Below are 23821 nucleotides of genomic sequence, written 5' to 3' on the forward strand. Positions count from 1 at the left end.
TCAGTTCACTCCCCATTATATTGACTCTAAGCCACTTTTGTGAAATTAACAACCCTGTTGGAACCAAAGTCACATAAGATATTTATGGAAGCGACATGACCATGTTTCATTCCTGTTGACCTCAAGTAGGTTATAGAAGATAAATAGCGTCTGTGTCAAAACAAAAGGGCGAATGGGTGAAATGAGCATTCCATGGTGGTAACGTTGCTGTTTCCATGGTGTTGACTTGCATACCAGCAAACAGCCGTCATTATTCAGCATAACCTGACTTAGCAGCAGTTTTGTGTTCTGTTCTCGTTTCCCAGGTGAGTTCCATCTTCAGTGGAGCTCACCTCTTTCAGGGAGCTGACTCTAGGTGACAGACATGAGGCTTTACAACACGATCAGCGGCTCTCTCAAGTTCACACAGCCTGCTGAAATGACTGCTGGAAAGATGTAAAGGAAATGGCAACGTCATTTTTGACTTTATTTGACTTTCATATTATAGGAATGAATGAGGAGCTAAATCTGCTGGATTTATTTCTGCAGCCTGCACATCCGCTTGGTCTCACTGTGAAGCTGAAAAATCAAACCCGTCTTCAGCCGTCTCGCAGACACAAGTGGTGTTTGGAGCGGTTTGTCATTTTAGCTGCCTTAAAAAAAAACCCAGTTCCATCTGAGGAAAGGTAACCCAAGAGCAGGACACTGTCACCACCTTGCTTCACTGATTTTTTTTTTCATTTTAGTCTTGCGTTATTTGAAAATATTGAAAAAGGTTTAGAGGATTTACCAGGGTGTCATCTCAGAAAGCAGCCATCTTAGCAGGTGTGTCTGAGCCGCTGTGTTCGTAAGAGCCTCTCCTCCTTCTCCATGTGCCTCTAGAGATTCACTAGCATGGTGTTCTCACTGCTGTCAATGCAAGTTTCTTTCTACTGCTTTTACTTTATTTCAAATGACACACCCACTGTTGGGAGTGAAATATGTTGAGTTAATTGTTACAATGATTTTCTTTCTTTTTTTAAATATTATTTTGGAATGAAAAATACAACTGTGCAATCCTGTTCTCTCTTCTAGCTCATATGGACCTAAATATTTTAAAATAAATGTTACTAATTTGAAAAGTGAATCGTTTCTGGGTGTTTTTGACTTCAAACGTTTAGTAATCAAGCAGCCAGCCTCTCATCATCTCCATGATCAAATGTGTGTGTGTGCGTGCGTGTGTGTGCGTGCGTGTGTGTGTGTGTGTGCCTGGAGGAGAGAAGCATCCTGAGAATTCTACAAGCAGCAGCTGAGAGCATGAATAATGAGCCAGAAGTTGTTTGAAATGGTTTCTCTTCTGTTTCTAAATTAGCTTCTAGATATGTTGTATGCTCTTTGATGGTCTCCATGACAACATGACTAGGCAGACACTCATTTCATTTTTTATTTATTTTTTTAAGAGTCAGATATTAGGTGTTGTGTCCAACAGCTAAAACGTGGAAAAATCAGGTTATCAAGATGGAGGCAGAAAAAAGGAGGAAGGGAAAGTAAAAAAAAAAAACTCATTGAAAGTGACTAATCCAAACCACTGTCAACTATAACCTGCCCAAACTTAAATCATTCATTTGACATATTTGGGTTCTAACACAGTCATATAGTTGTCCCAGAGCGGTGAGGTATGGACCAAACCACACCAACAATATGAGCAAATAATGACAGATTGCTTCAAATAAAGGAAGATTCAGAGAATAAACTCCAAAGGATGAGCAAAACAAAAAATATTTATTAAGTAAAAAAAAACTCATATTTTCTTTTACATTATTTACAAACCAAGAAATGCCTGAATTTCTTTGTCTGACAGTTGACAGTCACAGTAAGGTGACTATGAACAGAAGGATGATGGATTGTTTCTGTTTTTTAGTGCATTAAGATCCACCAGAACATTTTGACTCCATGGCTCAGCTATAAAATCCGAAACTTCGAGTTCCCCAAAATGACGCGTGCGTAGCCACTCCCAAGTTTAAGAGGCTTGTCACTCCAACGACTGAAGCAGTCCTAGAAATAATAAGATGAGGCACAAGATGCTTCTTTGACACTGCAGCCTTTGCCATCTGAGCTTGATGAGGTTTAACTTTGCAGGAAAGTCTCTGACTCACTGTGAAAGATCAACAGCTTCCACCACCAGCTTGTTCATTCTGATGCTGTTTTGAGCGTCTTTTGTGAAGTGACAGCATGTCCTGAGTTAAGCTATGCAGCTTTGGGACTCTCTAGACAGTTTACCCATTACAGAAATGCTCTGCATGTACAAGTTTCATTAGGGTGAAGTGAAGGTTTAGGCCTACGTTCTGCGGTGACCAAGTCAGGGCCTCAGGGACAGTAAAACTTAATCATCCGTCTGCCGCTGCTGAAGAAACCACCCTACACATGATTAATGGAACAGTGAGAGTCTGGGAGGTCCAGCAGTAGCCAGCAGCCTCCTGATGAAACAGCTCTGCGTCTCCCCAGGGTGCCACAGGAAACAATGGATGCTTCAGCTACAATATAATTAGAAACAGATTTCTCCAGAGGTCTCAGGCTCCTGTCAGTCAAGCGCAGGACTTCAGACTGGTAAAGTTATTGGCTCCAAAGAAAATAGAGGAAAATGGTCTTAAGTTGTTGGGAACTGCTGTAAAATATAAACTGCGCAGCTGAAACTGCCAGATTTCATACAGCCATTAGCTTGTGACATTGTGCTATGATGATGTTTTCTTTTGAAGAGGCAGTATTGTGTTTTCCAGCCACATAGTGCCATTTTATAGAACAAGCAAGTATTGTTGTCGTAAGTTGTATTAAAAAATGGTGTATATATCAAATATGACTTTGATATTTAATATCTTGAAATTGGGCCTCTGTCTCTTTAAAAACTCCATGTCTTTCTGTAACTTCGCCTTCATGAAGTGGTCACAACATGGCTGCTTCAACAATGTCTTTGCCAGCATTGAACTGAGAAGTAGCTCCTATGATGAGCTCAGCTAATGTGAAGTTCCTCCAGGTGTTTGCTAATTGTTGATGGCTAGTCTGAAGGAGCCGAGTGGTGGGAGTTTGGGGGAGGGAGGTGCTCTGTGACACAAAACCAGCTGGAAGGTTGCCATTTGAGATTAAAGGATTTCTCAAATCAAGGCTACACTCCAAGTATGTTTTTGATGAGGGAATAGCATCTAACATGATGCAAAGCTAACCCCCCCCCCCCCAAAAAAAAAAAAAAAAAAAACCTTATCTTTATATAACACTGCTCCTTTAACAGAATCATGAGTTTTGCCTTCCATAAAAATTAGGTCTTTTTTTGAAGGCCAGGGAGAATAAAATTATTGTAAAAAAATTTAAGAATTCATATGTTTTAGATCAATGAAGACTTTAATGTCAGACCCGACTGCTATCCCACCTGTAGAGTCAAAAACAGTTTAAAGAGAATCTATTCTGACTGAGCTGTTCAGCAAAGAAGTTTGGGCAAAAATGTAAAAATTTATTGGACACATAAACAAAAGGAACAACACCTGAAACTGTTGCAAAAGTTGGTTGTACAAACTCAAAGGGGTTGACCAAACATATACAAACTGCAAAGGAGCCAAGAGGTATGAATACTTTTCCAGGAAATTGTATCAACAGGTCAGTCCATTTAATCATTGGATTCTTGTCCTTCTGCTTTCCTTCTCACCACCAGGGTGCGCTGTGGTAGAGTCATGCTTGATGACATTTTCACTGCAGTAATTTCCTTCAAAATGTAAAATGTCCTGCAGATGAGCACACCTGTTTGGTTTAAGTGGGTTCATTTGCTTCCCAGCTTAAAATGTCATCGTTGGAATGAATTACTGTGTACTTTATGATGCTGGTGGAGCATCAATCAGACTCCACGTCCTGATTGGAAGATTTTCCTCTCAATGCATCAAAATTGATTAGCAGTGCTTAAATACAGAGACGTTGGTGTAGATTCTCAGGCATCCAAGACGTGATAATCTGAGGAGTTTTGATTGAAAGTATCTGACTTGTGAGTTGTAATCAGAAACAATTGCGCTGAAAGGACCGTAAAAATCACTAATGAGGCCATCAGAGTCACATGAATCTCTGGCTCTAACTTCAATTCAGACCTTGTTAGAAGATCCAATTCCTTAGGTTCAGACTCGGCAGTTCATTGACCCCTCAAGGACAAAAGACACTTGTTTGTAAAGAATAATGTGCACCTTTTGGACAGGGCAGATGGTGAGCGAAAGAAGCCATCAACACGAGTCATGAAAATCAGAGGTTCTTGAGAAGAAGGTCTAAACAAGTCCTATGGATAAAGCACAAAATTTGAATAAAATATGCACAAAATATACAAAGACCACCGCACAGGTAACTGAGACTAGAACTCATGCTGGCTCCTCAAAGGTGGACAATGAGAGACTGGGAAAGTGTTGCCTGGTCCGATGTGCCTTGTTTTCAGATGGCAGTTTCAGAATTCGGTGTGAACGGTTCAGGCAGTGGGAGGTGGTGTGACGATGTTGGGGATATTTTCTCGGTCCACTTCAGACCGCCACGCCTCAACTGAATTTAGCTTGAATAACATTCATTTCAGTTCAGTTCATTTCCTCTAATGGCCTCCATGTCCACCAGATCTGTATCTGATTTGCATCATAGACCTGCAGCCAGCAGGATGCTGTCAGCTCAGTGCAAACCAGAGTCTGAGAGACATTACAGATTGTGTGTTTGTAAGAATAAGGATGGTTCTGAAGCCAGATAATATTTCTACATTCTAAATTTTTGTTGACAGTGAAGTACATTTATCACTGGGTCTGTTTTTGACCTCAGCAGCAGCCGTAGAGAACCTGAATGAAAGACATCAACAGGATTCTTCTCATTCCAGTCGTGGGAAAAGCTGACAGCATCAGTGATGCTACGGAACATCATGTTCGCAGATTTAATGTCACAGTGCAGATTTCACACCACTGCTCTCAGCTCTGCTTGCAGGGTCCAGAAATAAAATCAACTTCATGTACAGAAAAAAAATCCCATGATATCTGTCTGATCTTGCCTTAGATCATATTTCAATTCCATGTCTTTTACTGGAGGACAAAAAGCAGCTTGTATCTGTGAGATGAGCAGCTTTACAGCCACAGGAGTCACTCAGGGTTCAGTGTTGGGGCCAGGCTGGAAGCAGAACAACCAGCTAACTTCAGAAACGTAACTCTCTCCGTCTGTCTTTGCTTAGGCAGTGAGTTTTAATGAATATGACTTGTTATGCTACTTTAATATATATCAATTAAGTTAAGATGTGATGCTGTGACTATAATAGATATTTTCTCACCTCTGAATGTGTCACATGTGCCATTAACTATTTATTTCCCGCTAAGCATAAATCAGAGTGAGAATTCAAACACTGCTTGGAAAATGTTTGTATATTTTTAGCTGGAATATATTGGTAACAAACATGTCATTTTTAAAATAATAGTGATTATCATGGTGCAGTCCACTTATATTGGTTGGTCATGTTAGTTGGTACTAACCAACTAACATGATATATTAGTTGGTAATGAGGAAATGAAGCCTGGTTTGTGGAACATTGAATTGTGTTGCTGTTTATGGTTTTTGTTTTGGAGTAGTGTGGATGTATATGTTCATATGAGGATCAACCGGTTATGAAGGAGTGGCATTTTCAAGCTGCATGAGCGCCTCCAAGTGGTGAAAACTTAAATTGATAAATTACTCAAGTTGTTCAGGTTGGCATGATGTTATGAGGTCAGAAGTAAATTGACAAACGCCAACATGCGTGATCAAACGTTTAGGTACTTTGGAACAAATAAAAATAAGATTACAGTAATCACTTTAGAGGTGATTCATGTCAGACATGTAATACATTCTAATGTCAGAAGTCATGCTGGTTATTTCGAAGCCCAGTTTCAGCCTGTAATCAAACGCTTCTAGAGATTGTGTTCCCGTCGCAGCCTGTGATCATGCACCATGACCTGCCCAAGCTTCTCTCATTGGTGGAGTTGTGTTTATGGGATTTCCTTTCTCGGCACTCTGATCTGTTCCCAGAAAATTTCTAGCATCGAAAACCAGGAGCTGTTTCTCATAGAACGTTCTGCCTAAACCTGCATGATGAGCAGCTTTATCTAAATGCTGTGGCTTTGTCTGTTTTCCAAACACTAAATCTTTGTAATTAACTGGGTTCCTTTACTCTTATTATTGTGACGTGAGGATCCTGCAGTTCTTGAAGAAACTTCCAGCACTGTTCATTCTATGCAGTTTTTTCTTCTTTAATTATTAAGCTTTTCAACACAGACACAAGGAAAAGCACACAAACACACGTACACACGGGGAAGTTGCTGTAGCCTCCCTATAATGACAAAGTTTATAGCTGGAGAGGGTGGAAGGCCACAGTGTATTTCAGTCTGAACCACAAGGTTAGACAGGAGGAGCGATCCTGCCACATTGTGCGTGTTAACGCGCGTGTGTGTGTGTGTGTGTGTGTGTGTGTGTGTGTGTGTGTGTGTGTGTGTGTGTGTGTGTGTGTGTGTGTGTCGACAAGACATCAGGCAAGTGGCAGCACTCACACGCCCACACAAACACGGCTCCCTGTAATTTCATTGTGCCTTGCTTACAGTGAGTGTTGGCATAGAGCATCTCTTTATTGGAAGGATGTCGGTTGCATTCCACCATCCGCCTTGACACCGTTGAAGTGTCTTTGGGCAACGACGAGCCCTGCCTCTGCCCCCGTCCTTCTTGTTGATCTGAGCCAACTCTTTGGTTAGCACAAATAATGAGAGAGCGTTCCTCCAGGGACGCCTGCAGCCGGGGGATCACCCGGGGGAGATCCCCCGGGTGTGAACTGTGACCAGTCAGTGCTGTGAGACTCAACCGGTTTCCCCACACTAAATGCTTCAGATCATCGAAACAAATTTTACTACGAGGTAAAGATAAGTTCACAGAGGCTTCAATTTGTTTTTGAGCCAGTCAGCGTTGTGCTGTGAAACTGAAGTGTCCTTGAGTGAAGGACACAACATGAGCCGGACCTCTTCCTGCACGATCCAGAGCCAGAGAGATAAAGTTATGGTCACAGCTGGACCCGAACGGAAAGCCTAAAGAACCAAAGCAGCCTCAAACCATCATACTTCCCTTCCGTTTCATATTTTTGTGCTTCATTGCGATAATTTATAATCACAGAAAACCCCCAAAACAAAACAAAATTTGTTATGATGTCATAAAATGTGAAACCTTCTATGAGACTGTGGAGCAGCACAGTGGACCAAGTCAAGGCTCCGTTAACTTGTATCCTAAAGGCAGGCTGATCGGTGTCAGATCAATACAGGCGTGTTACAATCAATACTTCAGTTTCAGATTCTTGATTTGTTTCTTTGTGTTGTGATTTCTCAACTCTCTCGTAAAAACATTTTTGCTTGGATTTCCTTTCAAACGATGATCGTGTTGGACTTTCATTGTGGAAAAAATGCCCACAAATTTGTTTTTGTTTCCCTTGTTTCTGTTCATCATGTCACCCTGAGGCTCACAGCTTCAGCACCTTCCATATGTTGCTAATCTATGAATAGGAATGTTTATTCCTCTTTCTCCCGTTCATGTTTTTAATGCCATTCGGCGAGTGTCACCGCTGTCAACTTTGCCCGCCTTGGAGACAAGATGGCGTGCAGCAGAGCATGGTTGGTGCGATGAGGATGCTGGGAGCTGAAGAAGCACAGATGGAGACGTGGGCTGTGAAACAAACAGAGCGGCTGCAGCTCTGACAAAGCAAAAACCTGTAGCAGCGACATAGCATTAAATGTGTAAGTCTGCATAAGCAGTAGAACTAATAGGGAACTCTTCATTGATTAGAAAACCTATCCTAAAAACTCAGAGCTCATCTGTTCAGTCTTCTGCTGCCACTAACTTGTTCTGTGACAGAATGTATTCCTGGATCTGTGATTTTTTTCCCCTGTGTCAGACCTTCCAGGCAGACGGCTGCTCACGCTGACGCAGGGTCTGCTGGAGGTTTACTCCTCTTGAAGCAAAGTTATTTTTCTCCACACTCACCACATGCATATTCAGTTTAAGGGATTGCTGCAGTTACCAGCAGAATGCAATCGTTTGTCCCCTGCAGCTACATAATGATTCAGGAGGGATTGCTGTAAAATTAAAGATACGATATTGGGTGAAATTGACTCTATTTTGCTTTGTTACATGTTATAATGTTAGTCGCTCATTAAAATCATATCTGGAGTGTTGTCTTGATTCTTTCCTGCGTGTTTAAGAAATCCTTTCACCACCATGGAAACCATTCAGCTGTGCAAAACGCTGCCTGTGAGGTGGAGATCTTCCTCAGAGCTGCAGTTTCCATGCTTCTGCCTCCCAGAGCCGCCCTCGGCCCCACTCAGCTCCTTCAGACTAGCCAGAAACAATTAGCAAACACCTGGTGGAACTGAGGATCTGCTGAGCTCATTGTAGTTAAAGAAAGAACAGGAGTTTTTAGACATTTGTCAGATGGTTCGTGTCGATAATTATCTAAAATCTACGTAAAAAAAATCAACTGGCAGTCTTCATAGTAATAAAAGTGAACTCTAGAAGCTAGAATTTGGCCTCTAACTATAGATCTTTATAGTTATGAGCTCAAAATTCTTAAGTTTGTTTAACCCTAGTTTACAACCCAAACCAGCCATATGTGGCACAATTAACACAATTGTGAAATCATTGGTTTTTCCACAAAAATGAAAAATAACTAACAAGGCTGCAATTTGGAGTCAATGTAAAGTGTCTAGAGATGACATTTCTTGTGAATTGTCACTGTATAAATAAACGAAATTGATTTGATCAAACATGCAAAAATCACCATCTATTTTGATCCATGTGTCCTTTATGTCCAAGACGCACCACAATCTGTAACGTCCTCTACATATTTCTTGGCTTCAGTCAAAAAAAATACTTATCATGAGCCACAGGCCTGAACACAACTCAAAAATAAAAGTTGTAGATATGGTAATAAAAGAAGCATTTTAAATATTGAAGGGTGTCATTAAAGTAGTTAGCATACCTCTGGAAACACTGGGGAAAGCAAACAATGTGACTATATAGGCATTACTGACAAAATATGGCAAAAATATGAACAAGAAGTTTTATTGTGTACATTAACAAGGGAAAAACACTCCAGCTCGGACATTTTCTGCTTCTTTTGGCAAACAGCAAACACGCAGCTCAGTCTAATTGTAGACATAGCTGAAAAACAAGTAAAAATATAGCTGCAGTTTTGAATATAAATACTCCTGCACTGGGAGACGACAGGGCTGGAGTCAAGCAGGCTGTCCAGTTCAGAATATGAACAAAAATACCTAAATCTGCCAATTTGTTTTTCTCTCTGCAAGAGGCAAAGCAAATGCTTTGTGTGGTTGACTTCCTGTGAGCATTCAGACAAACTGGACATGACCACACTTCAGTTTTAGTTTTTTAGCTTTTTTTTTTTTCTTAAGTACATGATGCTGGGATGGGCACAAGAGGAAAAACACAGAGTGAAGGGAAAGAGAGGTTTCTGTAATGGCTTGTTTGCTAGCTAAGAGGTCCTTTGTGTATTGTTCATTTTCCATCTAAGGGGCTAAATAAGCTGTTTAAAAGGAGCCTCAGATGCTTTGCTGAACTGCTGAGTAAGATCCAGTGTGGCATTAAAAATCAGCAGGAGAGCTAATGTGCAAGGAGAGCATTTATATTTCTGTCCTCCTGAATCATGCTTGGAATAGAGTCATTATGTGTGGAGGATGAAGGCTACGGCTACAGGCCAGAGCAGTAGCTCCTCTCTTCAATCAGAGCCAGATGTCTGACTGGGAGCAAAGCGCCAAAGAAAAAGAGCTGCACTCCCGTTGCACTGCAGGCTCCAACATGTTCACACAGCTTCAGAAAGACCTCTGAGGAGCTCCACCTGTATTATCGATTGTTGTATTTAGACATTATTTCAACCAAAAGGTCAAATTTTATAAAATAGTTGAAGGGTGGTGTCAGTTTACTGAGGACATTGAAGGGAGACATGGTGGTGTGTGACCCAGTGGGCCCATAGCCTTCCATTGGAGGCCGTAGGGTGGATAATGTCCCCTAAACAGTGTTCACTTGTCCTGAAATCTTCAATGTTTTCAGGCCATCCTGGTTGCTGACAGAAGCATACAGTAGTGAGAAGTCTGGTGACATGCCATTAAGGCAGCAACCTCATTTTGCCATTGATCCACCCAAGGAAAAATGTTAGACTCCTTAGAGGGAGTGAGATATGTCTGATGGGAGTGAGAGAGCTTGGGTCTCACTCCAAAACTGTGACAGTTTACAATCCTCAAATTGTGTTTTTTTGAAAGTTGGGAACTTGTAGGAAAGTTTACGTTTGAAAATATGTAAAATGTCAAATCCAACTTAAAGTGAACCCACAGCTATTTGTACTATCATGACGATTATTCTTGATGAGTTTGAGGATGTAATTTGATCATTTGTAATGCTCATTGTTTGTTTCATAATTGATTACTGTTCTGTGCTTTATGAACTGTCTTATTGCTGAAATTAGGTTGACCTTACTATTGCTGTCATTTGGCTGCATCAAATGACAGCAACCAAATGATTCCTGACCGTCCTGAGTGCCGAAGGACGAAGTCAAGAGCTGACATGTCATAAACTATTCAGAAGGAAATGTAGAAAAGAATTAGGTAAATCTGAAGCAAAGTGAAAGTAAAAAGTCCTTCCATCTTTTTTCTATACCTGCTGGTGTTTGTAGGGTCTTCACTGACCCTTGAACAGATTGCAAGTCCAACGCAGAACAGGCATCCATACACACCCACTACCTAAGAGTGGTATTTGGACTATTGCAGAAAGCTAATGAACCCACAAATGCACAAGGTGAACATGCAAATTCATGAGCTAATAATTTTTATCACGAGAACAACTATCACACTGAGGATGGTGTGCCACTTGCTATGTGCGCAAAGTAAAGGTTTCAGTGGTTGAAATGCACCTTAAATCACTCTGAAGTCAGACAACAAAGTCAATTAAATATGTTTTTATTATTGCTGCTTGCAGCAATGTTTCATAAGATAAACAGAAACAAAACATAAGAAAGACGACAAAAGGGTAATCTTAATTTACTTAAAGACGAGTTTGGCTGGTAGCCTGGTTGGGTGTGTGCCTGCTTCCGTCCACTGGGCCCCTATGAGGGGCATGGTGGCTATGTGATCCAGTGACTGTCACTCCTGAAAAGCTCATTGGCTGTCTCTTTTCTTTAAGGTACCCCAATCACATTCATGCATCCCATTCTTTAGTGCGTCCTTGCCGGTTGGCCGGTCTGATCAATCTGTAAAGAACTTTCAAAAGTCATTGATGCATTGATGTCTTCAAGTCGAAACATGGATGATCTGTTTTGCCAGCATCCAAAACTGGAGATAAAACTGGCATTGGTAAAACACTTGACTGAAGGCTACACCGCTGTAGTTACTGCCGGTGAGTTCATGGTTGTTAAATAAGGAGCCGCATATAATAAGGCACCCTTGAAGATGTGATAAGCCAATTTTCCTTTGACATGAATCTAATGAAATGGTTCATAGATAAGGGGTATTGACTCACCATGCCGACAGGGCAGCACAGGAAAAGAACTGCTTTACAATTTGACGGAGTTTCTTAGATAAGAGGGGAAAAGGATGAGCTGAGCTCTCACAATACATTGGAGTGTGTTAGGCTGCTGTTTGCTCTGCAGAATGTGAGGCAGCCTCTGATGTAGAGAACATAACCAGAAGAATCCCTTGATTAAGTTCATCTTCTGAAGATAAGTTCTTCTTGAAGACCCGCTTCACCCAGACATTTCAGTTTTTGTAGGTGTTAGGTCTTTAAGCCCGCTTTCGCCTCCAGTCAGCGCTCTGGCTCTGCTGACTGAACATCCTTCAGCTTATGCTCACACAAGCATGCTTTCCTCCAACCTTTCGGGACTCTTTAAATATCCATTTGCAGACACAACACCAACAAAGCACAACGACAGTTTTTAAAAATCAAGTTTTCTTCCAAAATTTGCACTTCACTCTTTTTTTGCCTTTCTGCAAACAAGGCAGCCATTGTCAGAGTACCAGCTCTGCTGTCATTTAGTCCAGCTTCAAGTAGCTGGGTATGGAGTAGTTGAACATGAGGAAGTCCATCTTATAAAGTTGGTAAAGTTGGACCTGCTGTTGGGAACTGATATTGCTGAAGAACTGAGCAGTCATGGTGTCTGTGGTACGAGTGGACTTGGCGTAGCTTGGGAAGCGCAGGGAGTCACCAACACCCACTAGCCGCAGTATGTAGTTTGCATCTTCTTCAAGGGTCTCGTACTTTCCCACCATGTCATAGTGGATGTGACATGGGTGACAAAGCTGGTAAACTGTCTGCCAGTGCTCGTTGAGTGGGCCATCGCGCTGTGTGGCTGGATCCACCAGGTATTCGATAAACTCTTTGAATTTGACATCAGCGCCATTGATCAGGGCGTCCTGGGTGGCATTCTTGCGGTAGCGTCTGATGATCCGGGTGCCAAAGCGCTTATGGAAGGACGCGTTGTACTTCAGGGTGAACTTGTTGCGGTAAGCTGACACCAGCCTCTCAAAGGGCTCACGGACGAAGAGGAACTTGAAGTAGTTCTTGAGGCGATGGTTGATCTCAGCAATGCTGTACTGATTCAGCGTCTTCAGATTAGAAGGAACATGGGCCTGATTGGAGGGGATTTCCATGGGGTCACTGTGCAGGAAAGAGGGAATTACTGAACACGCCACATTTAAACAAGCAATAGACAACTGAACAAATGGAATCATTTAAACATAAAAAATACAGGCACTGCTTTGCATCTGGCTAACAATAATTAACTGTAAAACATGGTGGTGAGATGACAGCGGTGCTTCATAAAAGACTCCTGCTCAGGAGTGCTTGGGACCTGTGATTAAGGAGAAAATTGATTTTTCAGTTCAACATTGACCCAAAGTACACAGTCAAAATAGCTTCTCAGGGATTCTGGGAAAGTCCTTGAGAGACTCAATCAATGTTTGGGCCTAATTCAAAATCTCAGAATTTTGAATTAGCTGCGAACAAATGAAAACGTGACCCAAAAACAGGAGTGGCAAACCTTTTGAGGCGCATCATTGTGTCACCAAATTAGATTGTGACCTTTAGATTCTGCATGTGTTGAATCCTACATTCATACAACACAATGCCTGAACTCCAGTATGGCCGTAACCCCAGAGCCATAAAAATGTGACACCCACCTGTACTTCCCCCGGCCTGTGAGGACCATCATCACACGTTTCCAGTTGGTGCAGGCAACCTTGGGGACATAGCAGTAGATGAGCTCATGATCTTCATCCACCACGAGGTGTTTAAGGTCCCCGGGTGTCAGAACTCTCCGCTTTCGACTGAAAGCGCTGTTAACTCTGCAGGACTCCACCACCTGGTCCCTCCTGGCCTGGTGGAGGACAGCAGCTCCTGATGGGTCCAACTGGACCATTTATGGAGAAAAAGAGGAGAGCAAGAGAAAGATATGCATTTAGTCCAGAGTAGGTAAAATGGTAGAACCCCTTTAAAGGAATTAGACACCAGGGAACAAAGTTCTTCTATCCATACATTTTCCATACTTATTGTAGAAAATGGCATCTGTTAGTGAAGAGCACTTTTCCTTTGTGCAGAAAAATTTATTTTAGATTTGTCTGCCATTTATTATAGTTGTTTTGAACCCGAATCTACAGAGGCCCAGAAGGGTCAACAAAATGCAAAAGCCACTATACAAAAATAAAAGCTTTGCTAAAGTGGAAGTCATGCTAATTTCTGTTTTTGCTTAACTTCTGTTGGATTGGAGGTATTTATTCTTAAGACAAGAAGACTTAATGGACTGTCTCATAAAGGGCGTCGCCTTGGTCAGACTTTTGTACAATCCAAGGTAGAATTGCTTTTAATTCTGTGTGGGTTTTCTGTCATTTCGCTTTCATTTCCAGACATGTCAAAATAATGTGGCAGAAACCTCGTGACAAACTGCTAGAATATTAATAAATAGTCGGACTGGGACTTTAAAAAGTTCATTTTGATTAATTACACAGATTTTATTGTATTAAAAATACTAATGTGATTAATTGTAATCTTTTTCCCTACAAAGGTTCCAGCTGGAACCTTTTTATTCGATCATTTCTGGTTTGGCCATAAATTTGACACACAACAGCAGCAATGAACGACAAAGCTGCTTCTCTTGGCCCCTTAGGGGTTCAGTTTTGTTTAAAAAGACAATCTGATTGGACACTATAAAAAAACTATTGTGTTCAAGTTGACTAATCAGCGTACAGAACAGAGTCAAACTGAGCTGCTCCTTTCTGTCTGGATGGATGTACTAGTTTAAATCTACTTTTTGAGGATTTTCACCAAACAAAAGATGAAGCACCCTTCTGAAGCACACTGAGGATCATTTACTGTCACTTAGAGAGCCATTAAAGCTCTAAAGTTAATGAAGTCAGAGAATAAAGGAAATGGAAGATGAAGAGGGGAAGGTGGCTGAACAATCAGACAGATAGTCATGATTAATCATTGATTTTATACCTCTCATTTCTTTATTGACTGCATTCCCCCCATATCGACTCAGGTCTATGATGGAAATATTAATATTAGTGAATCAAGCCCATATTAAGTATTCAGTATACATAGATCCAGCCACCTGTCATCTACTGGAGACATATTTCATATTCACAGTGAAGGCTGTAATGGAGCGTGGGATGCTGGGAGTTGGCGGATGCAGAGGAATAAGCAGAGAGGCCAGCGTGAGGGTTCTGCTTCCACAACGTTTCCTCCTGCCTCTCTCTGCCTACGGGTCACCGTTCCCCTCCAGGGCAGGTCCTGTTTTCCATACAGAATTTAAAACAATTATACTATGACCTGCATGTCTTCTGCTGCATGCCCTTCCAAACAAGTGTGGCCTTTCAGCAGCAACGCCTACCAGGGCCAAACGGTAGCTTATGACAGAAATCACCTGGCCACTGTGGACAGCGGCTATAAATACATAATTAGGAGGGAAGTCTGTGAAGTTTGTGATGTGAATAGTTTTGTGGAAAATTCATTTCTGATGTGTGTTTATTGGATGGTTTTGGTACAGTTCTAAATGTGGAACAGCTACGCTTCAGAAACCGTGAAGGAATCAAACACATGACACTAAATCACATGTCACTGAACAGCTCTAGGATAAGTTACACTTCATGGGTGGCTTTCACGACTGGACGTCTTGGACAGAGGTCAAACCTTGACCTCTGTCTAAGTCAGTGTTAACCCATGTGTCCTTTTCCTTGGAACTTAATTTGTAAAATAAATTACTTATTTAGAAAATAAGTACTTTAAATTCAATCATACAGGCAATTAATAATAGTCATCAGTGTGCTCCATTAACTATTCAAATAGTTTCTATGGAAACCCAGCAGATTGCTTCAAGTCATTGACTCGTTAGCCTGTTGCAGATCCAGAGCTGGAGAAGCTGGAATACCCAGACACAAAGCTAAACACATCGGTTAGCATCTGCAATGCAGCCAATCCAGGAGCGCCTTTCATTTTCCTTGGTGCTGATTGGCTGCAACCCCCAGAGTGGAAATAAGGAAGACCCTGGATGCCACTTGTAAGACGGTTTTAACATCAAAAATTCCTCAGGGAATGTAAAATGTATAGTTGTTGATATCATTTATAAAGAGGAGAAGCTATCAGAATGTCACCTCCTTTGTTAAATCACAAATTAGTTTTGATTACATTTTTTGGACAAATTTCACACCCAGGTCTCACTGTCAGCCTAAAAAAACCCCCATCCAAATCACATCATGTTCTGATGAAGTATTTCACATTATTAACTATATTTCTGGTAAAAAGTTGCATGATGCAACATATTGATTGATAATAAATCTATACTGTGGTGCTCATTGTAATTCTTCTCATAGTCTCTGCATCACAGATGATTTTCTCTGTTTAAAGCTGAGGCAGACTGACCAGCAGATTCAACTGCTGCACTTTGGAGTGTATAGTAAATCAATCGTCTCAATTGGAATATAAAATAATTCATGTCATATTGGTAAACAGAAGTATGCATTATGATGGTCTGCTGCTGTCGGCTGATTTTTATGCAGAAAATCATAAATTTAACCTGCAACTGGAGAAACACTGAGAGAACCTCACCAGGCAAACGCACAGGTGGAAACTGTCATCATTTGAAACATTATAATTAGCTGAACCCTAATGAGAAAAAGAGGAAAATGCAGGGATCGACTCAATATTTATGAAACATCTCAAGACTGTTCTCCTTTGCCCAGGCTCCCTATCGACAGACAGACGGAAGGAAGAGAGGACGACAGAAAGAGAGAGAAAAATAGAAAGAAAGAAAAGAGAGACAATGAAAAAAAGACAGAAAGGAAAAGAGATCAAAAGAGAGGATGACAGAAAAAGAGAGATGAAGGAAGTTGAGAGAAGGAAAGACAGAAAGACAAACAAACACAAGGCTCAGAAAATGTGGTTTGAAATAAAGTCTGAAAAGAAAACTTTTTTTCAATTCTCCATATTTTTTCATGCACATCCAAAGCTGGGTTATATGGGAATAATATTTTCTGGATATGGAGCGATGCTCGCATCCTCAGTGCGCCGTTTTGGCTTCTCTTTATCCCGCATATAAAACTGTATTTCATGTCCGGACTCATCAGACTTTTCTTCATGAAAACATGTAAAGCCAGAGAATCCCTCCTTCACCTCCCACCTAGTGCCAACACCAACGCTCCTGCCTTTTGTCCCGCATCAGGAATAGAGAGAGATGTGACAAAGTGTGACGGATGGAGAGAAAGGCCTCGCTTAGCGCCTCTGTCGCTCCGCCGCTGTTCAGACGCTCATCACTCCTCGCTGCTCACGTCAGTGGGAACACATCAAAGGCTCACAATGGCGTTAAATCTCACAGCAAATAGCAGCTTTGTTGTGATGAAAATCTCCCCTTTCTTTCACTCGGAGCCATAAAACTATTATTCACACAGATGTGGCAGCGAGCGCGCAGCCCTCCATCCTGCAGCACAAGGCTGTAATTAACACGAGGGGGAAGCTGCGGGGCGGGAAGCTGCGGGGCGGGAAGCTGCGGGGCGGGAAGCTGAGGGGCGGGAAGCTGCGGGGCGGGAAGCTGCGGGGCGGGAAGCTGCGGGGCGGGAAGCTGAGGGGCGGGAGGGCGGGAAGCTGCGGGGCGGGAAGCTGCGGGCGGGAAGCTGCGGGGCGGGAAGCTGAGGGGCGGGAAGCTGCGGGGCGGGAAGCTGCGGGGCGGGAAGCTGCGGGGTGGGATCCTGCCGTCGCTCTCTGCCTGTTTGTAGCGCCGGCTGCTCCGTCTCCGACTCTCTGGTCACTTCAGATGAAAGGATTGGGGGATGGCAGGGGGGTTCGAGAGGGAGCAAGATGAGAGGAGAGATGTGTGGATACAGTTGTGATGGAGGTCACGACCTCTGGCGTGTCAATCTGTTTCCTACGGAGGAGCGGAAAGCATTACTCAGCAATTTGATTGCACATTTGCGGCATGAAGCGGCGGGCAGCGCTGACCAACAGACAGCAGCGGGCGCTAAAGCGCAGCTGTGAGAGCAGTTTGCTGGTCAGAGGTTGAGATTAGCAGCTTCCCTCCACACAGGAGCTGCATGTTGATTTAGGTGTAACAGTATGTGTGTGTCGAACCTGCTTCACTCTTCACTATAGTACCTTGAAGAAGCATTTACCTCGTTCAGCCACAAACTTCAACAGATTTTTTGTGAAATTTTTTGTGATAGACCAATAAAATAAATTTTGAGTTTAAAGGAAAATTCTTTCAATGTCCCCTTTACTCTGATGTCCTTAAAAAACACAGTACAGTTCTGCTCTGACTGAGTTTGAGCTAATTTGCCAAAAAGGGTAAAAAATTAAATCCCACTGAATAAAAAAGTATGAGTCAGATACTAGTAAAATGCATGAAAACTTGTGAATGAAGGGGCGTGAATACTCCTGGACAGGTTCATTCTGCCTGGGGAATTTCAGATGGAGGACAGAGAATGAGTCTGTTCACATGGAAACCTGATCTCACCTCCATGACCATCACTGAAAACACAAACAGGACGCCTGGAGTCACGGCGCTCACCTCCACCATCTCATCTCCACACCTCATGTTTACTGTCGAAATGTGAGCAAAAGTGATGAGATATGCAGAATTCTATACGTCCATATCTCAAGCATTCATCTCCAGGCCACCGCTGTATTATTCTCTGAGAGAGCAGCTCAGAGTTTGAAATATGATCTGAGGATCAGCGCTGAGCGAGGGTGGTAATGAAAAGCTTCCTTCTGATCCGCTGATGGTTGCAAAGGTAGAGAGATTAAAGAGGGAAGGTAAGGAGCGAGTTTGAATCTATAGTTTTCAGTAACTCCAACGGATGGATGACTCACTGGGGTAAATCTAATGTAAGATTAACTTCATCAAAGCAGACAAATGGTTGGGCCCCTTGGCTTTTTGTGAACCAGTCGGCTTTACTTTAGATAATTAGATCATTTATAATCTGATTCTTTTGGGAGGCAGAATTATGCACCTGTAAGCTACAAAACCAAGTTGGAGTTTCTTATTCCTGATCAGTAAAGCAAAAGGAAAACTTTTCGACATTGTGACCTGATGGGCTCTTTATGGTTGCCCTCACTGGCAGGGGAGTGAAATCACCTGAGAGGACAACTGAAAAGTGCTTTTCAGCTAACTTCAGGTGGAAAAAACTAATATATATATATGTTATATTTTATGAAATGTATAAATAGATGCTCTTTTTTCTAAAGAGCTAGTATAGTATTGTATACAATCGACATTTTATTAGCTGTACAACATCATAATGTTATTCTCACATCAAAAACAAACCTGAAGTGTTGCTTTGATTCTTTCATACATTTGAAATCCTTCAATCTCCATGGCAACCATTCAGCTGTTTAAAAGGCCTGGGTGGATCTAGCACCGCCTTCGAGGCACAGCTGCCTCACAGAGCAACCCTCCATCCTCAACGTCCCCACTTGGATCCTTCAGACTAGCCAGCAGCAATTAGCAAACACCCGAGCCCATTATTAGAGCTGGCGCTCAGTTCAACGCTGGTAAAAATGTTTAACCGTTGTGATGACTTCCTGAAGGTGGATTTCCAAAAAAAGATTTTTTTTTTAAAGAGACAGAGGCTCAATCTCAAAATGTTAAATTACAAAGTCAAATTCCTATTAAACTATTTGATACATATACACAATACAACCCCTTTAAATATCCCTCTTGCTCCAACTTTAATTGCTCAGTGTTTGGAAAAGTTGCCAACATGGAGTAGACAGCATCATTCCCTTCCTCTGCAGTCAAACGTCAACCTTAAATAGGAATACTATAATACTAAAACTGAAATTCAAGGGGAGGAATCGAGCTCAATGGCAGAAATCTGAGACAGACCACTGAAGAGAGATGAGAATTGAGCAGAAGTATGTATGAAAGCGATGGCCAAGCGAAATCAGGTTTAATTCTTAAATATTTCCTGGTTGGTTGTGCTACATTGTTCTGCTTTTCTTTCTGAAGTCCACTCCTCTGTGCATCTGATACTGAAAAAGGCTGGGATTTGTATTCACAGTCTGGGTGGAGCGGCTGAGGGGGAAATGCTGCAGCTGAATTTGTATTCCATTCAGTTTGGAGGCTGGTAATGTTAGAGATGAGCTTTTTATTTAGTTTCCTCTCCCAAAACAGTGCCCCGTCTCTCTCGCACTGGTGCATTAGCTGTGCTCACTATCTATCTCAACAAAGATCGATAGTGTTCATCAAGGACCTTTCTTCCTCCCATACTGAGCAGACATTCATCCAGCGGCTGGGATAAAGCCGCCAGTGTACAGCGACCATTCCAAACACGCACCTGGACTTTAGCGGGGGCAATACCTCACCCGAGACTGCATAAAAGGCAACAAGGTGAGGCTCTGCTGTAAAACCTCAACAATGCTAACAGTTTATGAGGCAAATTTATCCTTTCCACCGGGTCAGGCAGAACATTAACTTTCCAATCTGGCATTTATGAGAAGGAGTGGGGGGGAGGGGGGCACACGAGAGCGAGCAGAACTCCAGACTCGGCGGCTAGCTGCTCACAGCACCTCGCAAGAAATGTTTGCTTAGGTCTATTTATTCAGAGAAATGACTGAAAACACACATTTTCTTTTGGGCACAACCTCACTTCTTATTTATGCAGCTTCACAAAACCATAGCGTTGGAAAAGCCTCAGCAGAAGCAGAAGCATTTCCCAGGCCCAGCGGAGTGAAAGTGTTTCACATAAAGGCCGCGACAAGAAGACACAACAAAAGGCAAAGCTCAATAAATTTCACTCACTCATGTATTATACTGTGTAGATGCATTCCCCAGAGGGGATTAAACTTTAAAAATGATGTATATTTATGTTATTAAAGCTAAAGTTTATAAAGTACTTTCATAACAAATTTATGTCAGATCACCATTTCTTGGTTAATGACAAGTTATCATAGCAAAGACATTTTGAATAATGTCAACTGTGTGTTAAAAGTGTCATAATTTACTAAATGACACTTTATGACAACAGTCATGAATGTTCATGAAGACTTACCCATGTTCATGACAGGTGTCATGTCATGTCATGTTTATGACAGTTTTATTCACAACCCGTCAAACAAAGTGTTACTGCAGATGAATAGCTGCTGTGTCTTTGTGGAAAACTGAGAGACCATCAGCTTATAACCTTATAAATGTACGTTTCCAATTTTTTATTTATTTAATTTTTAACTTTGTGGGTGAAACGATAGCGAAATGATGCATGGTGTTTCTGGTAGCAAAAATACAACAATTAAATTAATATTTTTTTAATAGTAGACAGCCAAGAGTAACCATGGTAACCATGGAAGAGATGCAGAGCTCCATAGCTCAGGTGGGTGAATCTGTTACCACAAGCAAAATAGGCGACACAGGAAACACATGAAAGAAGGTTCTGAGGATTAGAATGTGAATTGAGGGAAGGTTGGGCTTAGGGCTAGGAGGTTAGGGTTAGAGGTTAGGGTTAGAGGTTAGGGGTTAGAGGTTAGGGGTTAGAGGTTAGAGGTTATGGTGGGGCTGATGTTACTGGTACTACAGGGTCAGAGTCAGGGTATAGAAATGAATGGGAGTCAATGTCAATGCAAAATCCCTTTCAAAACAGAGAAACAGAAAGTGTACGTGTGTGTGGAGGTGAGCATGCATGTGTATGTGCACTAGTGTATGTCAAAGGGAACAGTATAATAACAGGCTGTAGCAAACAGGATAATGACTAACTGCCTGGACTTTCCCTCTAAGACATCAAAGTGTTTCGTGTGAGTATTTTACTCATTTTCTCTGTGGATCCAGAGTTTTACCCTCTGAGGAGAGACAGTCATTCTACCCAAGCAGACAGAGACAGAGGTTGACCCACTCATGGTTTAACCATGAGGGGAAAACACTGCTTCTCCCCTGCTTGATTTGGAAGATCAAGGAAATATTGATTGGATTTTCAGGCTTTTAATGGCCGTCTAACTCATGAATAGCAGAATGCTGATGAACTGATGAGTGAGACATAATATCTCTCTCGTGTTTTAATATGACATCAAGGACAACCCAGCTTCAGTTGGTTGTCCTTCACTTTAACCAATGTTACAGCCTGGTCAAGTAGAATGACAGGAGGCAGGCGACAAAAACCGGCTGAAAGAAAACTGTTAAGACCTGTCAGAAAGCCGAGAGAATTGTTGATCTAAACTGTGTAAAAAGCTACAAGACAGATAGTCGATCCAGTCCGACTTTGGACTGGTCAGTCTGACTCAGGCCGTACTGCGGGAAATGCAGAGTAAATCACAGAAATTAACATATAAAACATGGAATATACAGTAGGGTCTGAATTTGCAGACAGTTGTCCATAGCAACCATGGGTTTTGAATAGAAAACCTCCATAGGTTGAATTGTGGGTGTGAACGTGACCCTGATGTCCACAGGGACAGAGCTGCTGCCTCATCCTGTCTGCTGGGTGAAGCTGCAGCACAGCTCTGCCTTCAGGTCGGAATTATTCATGAACAAAGTGCTTCGTTTATGAAGCAGCAAACAGCTGTTTTTTTTTTTTTCTGAACATGATTACATGTGATCAAACAGAAACTCAAACCAAACTCCTCCTTCACTGAGATCCTCAGCTCCATGTCAGATGAGCATTTGATAAGTTTTTATATCTGAATCATAAAGTCGTCTGAAAATAAATGATGAAGCTACGCGTCTTATTTGAACACTATAGCAGCTTTATAAAATCAGATTAAAATGGTTGGAGCAAAAACACTTCCTTTTTACCTTCAAAGAATATTCTGATCATCACTATGATGTGTAACCGTGGCAACAGGGTATTGATTTTACAGCAGGCAGGAGCTGATTAGCATATTAAAACCACCCAAATCCCAGAGAAATTGAAAAGCCTCGGCGTTCTAACTATGACGGAGATTTAATGCAAAAGCAAATGAGGTGGATTAGCAGAGCCAGCCAATAACTGATGAGGACTCATCCAAGACATGTTACTGTGGAACGTCACCTCTGAGCTCTTAGCACGTCAGATTGCCAAACAGCAACAGTCTACAGTCAGATGCTTCTTCAGATTTGTTGGAAGACAGACTGCTACTGGAGATCCTTCCTGCCCACAGCATCACCGTCCACTATGACTCTTTAAAGATGTTTAGATGTTGAGAGTTACACCAACTTTTAATTTACCTTTGGGATAAATTAAGCATTTTATAATGGCACATGCAACTTTAATTAAACTAGAAGAGACAATTTAATAGAACAAAAGACTAAGAGAGGACTGACTTTTTTTTTGTTGAAAAGTTGACCAAATCCTTAAATTCCCACATTTGAGATTTATGCTGAACATCTGATTACATTAATTATATAATGATACACTTCAGTTAAATGATGAAGAATGAAAATTCACTTTGGGAAATCCTGAGACGACGTTTGGAGAGGTGATGCCCAGCTTTAGTTGTTCTCAGTCATTTTCTTTCTTATCTTTAAGTTGTTCCTCAGTTGTTTTTGTGTCTCACTTCTCTTCTCTTTATTTATTGAGTTTATGACTCTCGGGTGTAAAGTAAGGCGCTTTTATGTTCTGAGGCATAAAAACACATTATGTTTCAATTTACATTTCTTATGAAGTGCTCTTTACATTTTACCGCCCAGCTAATGTAACTCACAGCTACGTCAGCTTGCAGGTAAAATGTCTGGATTTTGCTTGAACGTTGATCCAGACCTCCAGCCAGGTTTATTGTGAGCTAATCTTTGAGTTGACTTGGACATCAGATTTGGATTTTTGAACATAAAGTTTGTGAATGCCTGCTGTAGCTCACTGACAGCCAGATGTAAAGAAATGATTTAAAACTTCGGCAGAGTACCAGACGTCTGCAGCAATAAATGCATGAATACATTTTTATAAGTGAGTTTTATTTATTTATTTTATTATTTTTATTTTTTTACAGTGGATACAATCTTGATAAATCAATTACTGAAACAATAAAAATGACAAAAATGACTTTGGAACTGCCTGAAGGGACAGCAGAGGTTTTAACAGCACATCATGTGAATCTTCCCAACGTGGAGTTTAGTCTTTAGCTCCAAGCTGTTCATCATTGCATTGGCAAAATGAAAACGTGTGAAAACACAATAAGATGATTCACTTCATGAATCATTTAAAGGCTTTGATGTGTCAATACACTGAGTACAAAAACATGTTTTCCACCGTGTTGCATCAGCTTCTGTAAGGCGTTGATAAGGTGCTGGTCGGGTCTCACCCAGTCACACTCATCCAGTCATAATTCAGTCTGCATCTCCTCTGACTATCCAGCTTTC

General features: G+C 41.6%; 1 protein-coding gene across 2 annotated transcripts in view; it reads right to left on the minus strand.

Moving 5' to 3' along the window:
• Nucleotides 1-10966: 10966 nt before the first annotated feature.
• chst11 (carbohydrate (chondroitin 4) sulfotransferase 11) overlaps nucleotides 10967-23821 on the minus strand; it is a 61744-nt gene continuing 48889 nt past the window's right edge. For both annotated transcript variants that reach the window (XM_055055669.1, XM_055055667.1), the window contains exons 3-4: nucleotides 13197-13426; nucleotides 10967-12675 (exon numbers count right to left, since the gene is read on the minus strand). In XM_055055669.1, coding sequence (XP_054911644.1) covers nucleotides 12051-12675; nucleotides 13197-13426 — 855 coding nt within the window. In that variant the 3' untranslated portion in view covers nucleotides 10967-12050. The remainder of the gene's footprint in view (nucleotides 12676-13196; nucleotides 13427-23821) is intronic.

The sequence above is a fragment of the Poeciliopsis prolifica genome, unplaced genomic scaffold, assembly GCF_027474105.1.
Source record: "Poeciliopsis prolifica strain line A6 unplaced genomic scaffold, Auburn_PproV2 SCAFFOLD042, whole genome shotgun sequence".
Taxonomy (NCBI): domain Eukaryota; kingdom Metazoa; phylum Chordata; class Actinopteri; order Cyprinodontiformes; family Poeciliidae; genus Poeciliopsis; species Poeciliopsis prolifica.